This window comes from Thrips palmi, unplaced genomic scaffold (assembly GCF_012932325.1).
Source record: "Thrips palmi isolate BJ-2018 unplaced genomic scaffold, TpBJ-2018v1 HiC_scaffold_3, whole genome shotgun sequence".
NCBI classification, from domain to species: Eukaryota; Metazoa; Arthropoda; class Insecta; order Thysanoptera; family Thripidae; genus Thrips; species Thrips palmi.
The window spans coordinates 2,164,911-2,173,049 of record NW_023144630.1 but is presented as its reverse complement, the minus strand read 5'-3'; the positions used below and the strand labels follow the sequence as shown (position 1 = coordinate 2,173,049).

At 39.0% G+C, this 8,139-nt stretch overlaps 1 protein-coding gene across 2 annotated transcripts; it reads right to left on the bottom strand.

Moving 5' to 3' along the window:
• Positions 1-2,408: 2,408 nt before the first annotated feature.
• On the bottom strand, positions 2,409-7,882 carry LOC117647913 (ran-binding protein 9). 2 transcript variants are annotated; one of them, XM_034389888.1, is made up of 11 exons: positions 7,690-7,882; positions 6,573-6,737; positions 6,297-6,487; positions 6,000-6,184; positions 5,802-5,914; positions 5,537-5,688; positions 5,217-5,448; positions 4,970-5,143; positions 4,734-4,885; positions 4,512-4,623; positions 2,409-4,428 (listed from the first exon to the last, which is right to left on the bottom strand). In XM_034389888.1, exons 1-11 carry the CDS (start codon positions 7,880-7,882, stop codon positions 4,295-4,297), a joined length of 1,803 nt encoding a protein of 600 aa, XP_034245779.1. In that variant the 3' UTR covers positions 2,409-4,294. The 2 variants fall into 2 exon arrangements, with proteins under 2 accessions (XP_034245779.1, XP_034245780.1); XM_034389889.1 differs by lacking the exon at positions 7,690-7,882 and adding an exon at positions 7,546-7,563 and having other exon boundaries at positions 4,295-4,428.
• Positions 7,883-8,139: the final 257 nt, after the last annotated feature.

Sequence of the window (8,139 nt, the reverse complement as noted above, 5' to 3'; positions counted from 1 at the left end):
GCCCCGCCCCACCCCGCTTGCCCTCCGTCAACCCCTCAACCCTCGCGGACGACGTTCGCTTTCGGCCTCTCGGTCGTATGGCCATGGAGGCCTTGTTGGCGACGCCACCGGCCCGCCATTCCCCGTCATGTGCTGTCACTGTCTGGCTCGCCCCTGGGTCCCCTGGGCTGGGGCGCAGCGGGCACCGGGTGCAGCATGGCGGCGGTGGCGCAGGTTTGGGGGAAGTCCCACCGACGCGGCCGACCGGTTCACGCGGGCGGGTCGCGGGTGCGGTGAGGTGCAGAGGGTATTCAAATATGGCCCTCCCTCCAGAGTGGAATTCTAGTGCGGTGTAGTGTAGGCCAGAAATGAGAACGAGTTTAGCTGGCGGAACCCACCAGCGGGGATTAAATGAAATGACACGCGTTAGATTCATACTTTTATTATTTAAAAAAATCATAATCGTACTTTACAATAAAATCAGAGAGAGACCTAGCTGTCTAATTTCATTCTTGTATCAAACATGTAGCTTAATGCTTAATTAATCTTTCACATAGAACAACTCTAAGCCATTGTTAAACAAATGCTAGTACAGAACACATTTTGATAAAATCAAATTCAAACCCGTCAGGCTCACACAACTGTTCATCAGACAGGTTTTGATTTGGACGCTTAGTTATTACAAACATGACATCAAATGACTACCTATCATTTCATTCATGCAGAATCACTCAGATTCGTCTTGTGACAATGTTAAAAATAAAATACAACCTACTTTCACTCTATATATACTTCCCTCATTAAATGGATGAATAGTCAATCCCAACATGAACTTGTACGGCTAGACCAAAACGTCCTTGCGCATTTCAGTTCTTATGATATACATAGTGCATAAATTACAATCCGGCATGGCCATTATAAAATTGAGAGGAAAAAACAAAGCATTATTTTCTCATCCATTCACATTCTTCCTTTCCAAATACAATATTTACAATGTCTTGCTCACGCATGAGAAAGAATACACATTATTCTTTTCAACAGAAGCATCAAAAACCAGTGCTCATAATGAAAAGCTTGCAATTCATAAGCTACTTCGCACATAGCTTTTACCAACTTATCACAAAAAGTAATGCCCTTTTGTATATTATTCCTCCAGCAAGCTTCTTTTCTTTACAACAATAACCAAAAGCCACTTGTCATATTCACTCTCTGTTGGAGACTAGAGTTATCAAGGTGAACTACATTAGAGGACACTAATGGAGGTTACACCTTCTCCTATCTATCCATGCTGACATCTTAACAAAAAGGTTTTGATATTCCATGATGGCTTGGTTCAAGAAGGAATCAATTCTACATGCTTACTTATAAGAAAATTCAACTCATTTTGGCCATACCTGCCTACCCTGGCTACCAGTTTCACTTTAGACCATGGCAATAATGAAATGAAAAATGTCAATATAAGCCTATGATACAGCTGTGTATTGGGATTATTTACTGAAATGGACCAAAATTGAGATGTTTTTCAATTCCATCACTCCAACATCTCTGCACTCTGCACCTCAACCAGAAAACAAGTCAGGCAGAAAAGCAAAAACCACTGCTTAACTCTCAATGGCGCACAGCAAGCTACTTTCCATTGCCGCCCATCCGTCAAGAGCATATCACGGTAAAAGAGACACTTTTTCCTTGAAGGAAAACTCCTTGAAACCAAAGTATCACATCAAAAGAGAGATTGACTGAACAAAGAAGTCAATTATCTGAGCCAAAGATCCAATACAATTGAAGGAGGACTGAAGATGGTTCTTCTCGTTAGCCACATGCTTCTATGGTATAATGGTGATGCAATGAAATTGATAGAAATAGACACCTTACATTGCGGAGCCAAGTAAAGAGGCATGAAAAGGTCTTGGGCTACTTTTATCACAGATAGTGCAAGAATTTCATGAATTGAATTCAATCATTAGAAATGAATCATTTTGAGACAGATGATAAACTCACATTTCTGACCAAAAGTTCTTTGTTCCCCCATTCATGATTTTCTACATCAAATATTATTGGAGTGATGCCCAACACATGTTCCCACCTCAGTTGGAAAGTAATATTTAGATATATCCATTGTATTAATTAAGACAATGAGCAACTGAAAAAATATGTACCAAGACATTAAGCCTCAACTTGGGTAGAGTTACAGCACAAAAAAATTGGATTGGTCCAACAAATATTTTTTTTTTTAAATAAGACGTTGCTAGTATGATTAAGAGACCAATAAATAAAACTTGTGCAATGCACAAAGTTCTACCATTTAGAGAGCCATGAGGTACATTGATGGCAGTGTGATTGTTCATTGTTTTTAGTAGATAATCACTCATTCAAAGCTATGGAAAATTTTAAAAATTTCAGCTAAGTTTTAGTTAAAACCACTAATAATGTTTATCAGCAAATGCACAAAATCTATTTTTCATAAAGCCTAAGCAAATCACATATTTGACGATCAGCCAGAATATATCACAAGATCATCAAGACTAAGAATCAAAATGTTTCACTTAAGAAGTACAGTACAACCGCTTGAGTCTTGAATTAAGAGACAATTTTCGGCAGTATTAACAGTTCTTGCAACACTTTGCATGAATAATTTATTCCAAAAGTCTAAAGACAATTAGAGGAACAACCCTAGATTCATTTTTAGCTGCATGACTTGTTATAAGAAAAGTCATTTCATTAAATACATAGGCACATGTAACATTTAAATTGAAACTGCCATTTGCCCATAATTTTGAAAGTGTTAATTTCAGAATAGAGAAGAGCATCACATAATTTCTTGCAGAGTGAGAGCTTTGGTTGAGAAAAAATGATTATCTTACACAAAATGTGAATTTGAAAAAAGTTTAGGAGTACATTATAAAAAGAAGTGTCATGCAGAGAAATGTTACTCTACTTGTTTGTCATAATCCTTGAGCACAAAGTACATAATAAGAAAGGCAATTTTTTATTAAAAGGAAACATTTTGTGAACTCAAAAGAATGGATGGTTAGGATCAGGAAGACATTGATGTGTTTAGATGTCATATTCAGATGGAGTCCCACTAAAAGAAAAAGAGCATCCTAAAAAAAAGAAAAAGAAATAATGCTGAAGTATGAAACAAGGGGAATGATTGAGAAACAGCAATGAACTAAGAGTTTACCTGAAATAGGGGTGAAACAAACTTGGAAAACATTTTGAGTATATTCACCGAACTTTTATATTTTTTACCATGCTATGGAGTTTTTGTAGCAGTTACACTGTTTCTTATAAATTATGTTCATAAAAGAGATTATTGAATGTGTACAACAACCTTTGATGAATACAAGATCGGTCTCCTAGCAAAGTTGTCAAATAGATATGGGAGATGCATCCCAGGACATGGCTTAACTGCTGCCGGCCAGAAACAAAACCAACATAAATAAAAATAGAACTTCTCAACATCACTGAAAATTATGCAAACTATACATCCATTACAAACAATCAACATGGTCACATAAAATCATATTCATTTAAGAAATAAAAGAAATCCAATTATTGAAAAGAAATTTATCTATGTACATACACCATAGCACAAGAATTGATTAATTAGCCCTCTATCATCCTTATGAACCACAATCTATTCCGAAGTTAATTAAAGGCAGGGATGTACCAAAACTCCAGAAGTAAACCAAGCAAGATTGTACTCCAGAGAACATACAGGAAAGTTTGCTTCATCAAATGGTTTCTTGGGGAAACGTTAAATCAGATGAGAAAAAGAGAAGAAAGCTCAAGCTCTGTGGTACATTATAATGGTTAAAATTGATCTCTTGGTTCACAATTGGTGTATTACCAGCATAACCCTGTTGTTATATTACTACCTATAGCGTGAGATCTTTGGGCGTGATGGTGTCGTTAGAGGGAAGGGTTGTGACAAATCACAGCCACAGCTCCACAAATGCAACTGCTAAATTGACATCTAAGACTGGCTTACATTTCAAGTAATAAAGACGGAAGAAAAAGAATTACCATGGGCATATCCTGTACAACTTTCAAGTTTCAAAAACAAAGTCAACTTTGGTCACAAAAGAAATCAGGGTAGGGAAGATAACTATGCATCAAACTGAAGGTAACAAACTTTCCTTACTGACAAAATTAAATTACTGAAAAGCAAAACTCAAATATTGGTTGAGACACAATAACATTTGGATTTATTTAAAAACTGTGAAACAATTACTAACAACCCACTTTTTGCCAATCCATAAAAGTCTATTAAACAGTTACATATCATACACAGAGTGGCCGGCAGTACTTGCAGCTAGTGTTGGAGCAGGTCATCGACACTAGCAAAAGCGCAGGATCCAAGTCCTGAGCGAGACATAAGGCGCACCACTTCACGGGCGTGTGCCACAGCAATTTCTAACGGCGGCCTTCTTGGAAGATTGCTCGCTTCTAAAAATCCAAGAGAGGAGAAAATATCTTAATTTACTTGTACTAAAATAGAAAATTTTGTTAGTGGATTGAAACAAACATACCTAAAATTGCCGAATTTAGGGCAGCACAAACAGTTTCCCTCTGCATTGGGTCCAGCTGCCAACCTACAGGACTGCTCCAGGGATTCGAATAAGCCAACAAACTGAATGCATCCTAAAAGGAAAAGAAAACAGTTTAAGGAACAAGAAGTGAAAGCTTTAACACTGGGATGAAATTGAAGGGTAGTCCTGGGAAACATAACATTCAGTGCTCGCTTGACTTACTTGCAGCATTTTCTTATTGGCTTCATTATTGCCTTGTTCCTGTCGCAAATGAAGACTCATGTTGTACAACTCCCGACCAAATTCCAGCATTCTTTCTATTGCAGGTTTGCTTCCTCCACAAAGTTGTCGCTTGCCAACAGGAGGATCAACTTCTACAAACAAAGACAAGGAAAATTGGGAATGAGGCTTAAATTTTATTTTGTCGTGCAAGAATGACGCCTTTAAGAGACTCTTACCCATGTCTTCCATGTTGTCTGAATTTTCAACCTCATGCTCCGATGGATGTGAACCCCCATTCTGGTAACCATTTGATGTGGCAGGTGAAGTTGGCTTAATGACTCCATTGGAGGTGTGGCCGTTCCTCTCTTCAGGCACTTCCATTTCCACATCATCATTGTCATCGCGTAGGCCTGGTTGTTAAGATAAGATTAAATTGTGAAAAAGTTTAAATGACCAGAACCAAATGGGGAGTGAAGTCCTTACCATGCAAGTCTGGCTTGATGAGTGGTGTGGCTTCCCCCCCTCCATTCATTGCAACTCCACTGTTTGCCATGTTCATATCCTCAACGGAATGAGTTGGGTGTGGGGTACGACGCTGCGCCTGACCTTTGGCATGGTTCTTACTTGAAGTCTGAGCTGGGCTACTTGGAGGAGGACTCGAAGGACGAGGCGGTGTTGCAGCGTGGTTGATACGTGGACAACGGGGAGGATTTACCTGCATTCAAGAAACCGAAAACACGAAGAAGGGCGTGAAATAACAATTGTGGTGGTGCATTTAACCAATCACAAATCATGCTACACACCTCTGAGTCACAGCCATTCACCATTTCAACAAACTGTCTACACTTTAAAAGAAAGAGCAGGTTCTGATTGTGTTCTAATAGACATGGATACAGCCTGCTTGTCATTTCAATTGCTTCTCCCATTCTACCAGCCAAGACAAGCTTCAAGATTCCTAAAATAGGAAGCAGAATTAACAATCAGAACTATTGATATATTTTTGCAGCAATACTCATTTGTCAGGATTCATACTATCCCCTAAACCTAATGATGAAATGAGCAACTCACTTTGTCTGTTTTTTATCGATGTTATTTCCTCTTCAAACATTTGCCCTGTGCTCTGGGCAAACGCCTCTGCTGTGGCACAGTATCCATGGTGGACTAGGTATGTAGACACCATTCTGCAACACAACATAAAACGAGTTATGCAAAGAGTCAACACAGAAAGAAACATGAAGGACAATGAAGGAAGAACAAAGTCAGTACTTGTGGAGAACTGCTTGCCAATCCCCTGGATTTTCAGGCACCGCATAGTTGAGTATTGATAGGCGAGTTCTAGCTCTCAGTTCCTTCATCATGTCTTCAATGTCAAATACAAAAGGTGCTTGACCAAAATTTGCGTCAACAACTTCCCCAGGGGTCTGAAGACCAACAGTGGGGTACAAATTGGGCTGAAGAAAATAAAATAATAGGAAATTAGTGAATATGTGTGAACATAAATATAAAATCAATCAAAATAGTGGAATCAATTAAATGTTATAAAAGGTAAGAGGGGATACATACCGGTAGGTCAGTAAAAGCTATGCCCAAATTGTGTCCGTTTTTAGTATAAAAGCATGTATTATCAATCAGATTTACTCCACAGCCAATGACGTCTCCAGTTGTAAAAGTAGGTCCATATGGTTGTCCAGATCCAGAGGAACAAAATGAATGACCATCATCACCATGATATCCATATGAGTGTTTGTCCCAGCCTGCAGTTGAGAAATAAGTTAAACACACATCCAAACTAGTTTCAAAAGAACTGAAAAAGAACACATATCCTCAGAAAATACTGACCTGGCAATCTGTTCATGTTGACACCTTGGCCAGAGAGGCCAATGCCCATGTACCCATCTCTTCCTTTGCTAACAATTTTAACTTCGAAGTAGTACAAGCCACAGGCTGGAGGTATAGAATGGGTGGCTCTTACACTTGCAGCATCTTTGTGGGTTTTTCCATGACCTACAAACAAAACCATACAAAAACCAGTCTTAAATTTTTTGTTACAAGCCACTTACATAGAAGATTTTTAATTGAAGACACTTAAAATAGATACTGATGAAGAAAGGGTATAAATTAACTTTACTGGATAGAAAGCAAAACTAATACTGAAATTTGTGTTTAAAATGAGGTAAACAGAGCAAATTAGCATGTCATTATATTTGACCTAGTGAACATAACCTTTTGAAAATTAAAATGAAATACAATGGAGGTCTTTACCAGAGTAAATGTTAAAGGGGAAACTTAAAAAAAGAAGTAAAGCACAGTAAACTGGATGTAATAAGAAATTTAAACTGTTTAAAATAACAGACCTAGAATCTAGTTCAAAGGTCATAAACAAAGCTGGAAAACAATTTTTTTTCAGGCAGGACAGCAGAAAATAGAGCAGCAAGAAAATAGGGGCAAGATATCTGCTCAATCTGAATCAATTCTTCAAAAGAAGAAACAACCAACCAACCATACAAATAAACAAACGTGCGTGCGAACTATTTTTAGAGTGCCAAGTCTTGAGCCTCGGCCACTGCAAGGCCTAAATATTTCAAGCGCGAGATTAAACCACAAAAAGGACAGCGAAGAAAATTAAAGCGAAAATCGAGATTCTGCGCAAAACATCTGTTGAACCGAGGGAAGGACCTGGATAGTCATACAGATGTTTTGAAAATTACGTCATGACAAGGGCTGATCAGCTGATTTCTTTGTTTGGATTCAGCTCGAAAATATGCATCCTTGTCAGTCCACGACAGCAGTGTTGCCAAGGAATGAAATTTACTTCAGAGACACAGGTAATAATGCTCCTTTCTAGATGCGCACTAGATTCTTTTAGCCACCACTCCAAAGTGGCCAGAAATCAAATCCTCGACTCGACGTTGAGGGGATCAGATCCATAACCAATCCTCCCAGCGAAATGTCCTACCTTTGTAATGAACTCGCAGATTATTTTGGGAGAGTCCAATGTAGTTGTACTTGTCCTTGGAGCTCCAGGAGCGAGGCAGTGGGGTCTCCTCTTCATTTACCATAGGGTACAGCAATTTGAACCTATCTGTAATATTGTTTTGAGGTAAAATAGGAGGCTCCTGAGAAGCTCGTCCATTGCTGGTGGCCGCCATCTTTGAAACTGCTTGTGTGCTTGCTACGTCACTGGAGTGTACGAGTATGTGTTTGCGCGAGCAGGAGGTAGGGGGCAGCCCGTTCGCCACTGGTTTCCATGGAAACCGGAGACGCTACAGCAGTGCATTTCCATTTCATCATTGCCCACTTGTTCATCTCTTCAGCGCACAAATTTTTCGCCATTTCGTTTCCCATTGTAGCTGAATGTCATTAAGAGGGCTTAGAAAGCTGATGCTTCTCCGTGAAACAAAAGCAA

Bases quoted from the DNA above. Each gene is read 5' to 3' on its own strand.
- LOC117647913 (XM_034389888.1), bottom strand. From the start codon at position 7,882: ATGGCGGCCACCAGCAATGGACGAGCTTCTCAGGAGCCTCCTATTTTA. The intron at 6,185-6,296 runs GTATGTATCCCC...TATTTTCTTCAG, and splicing joins TAGCTTTTACTGACCTACCG to CCCAATTTGTACCCCACTGT. The intron at 4,624-4,733 runs GTAAGTCAAGCG...TTTTCCTTTTAG, and splicing joins CCAATAAGAAAATGCTGCAA to GATGCATTCAGTTTGTTGGC.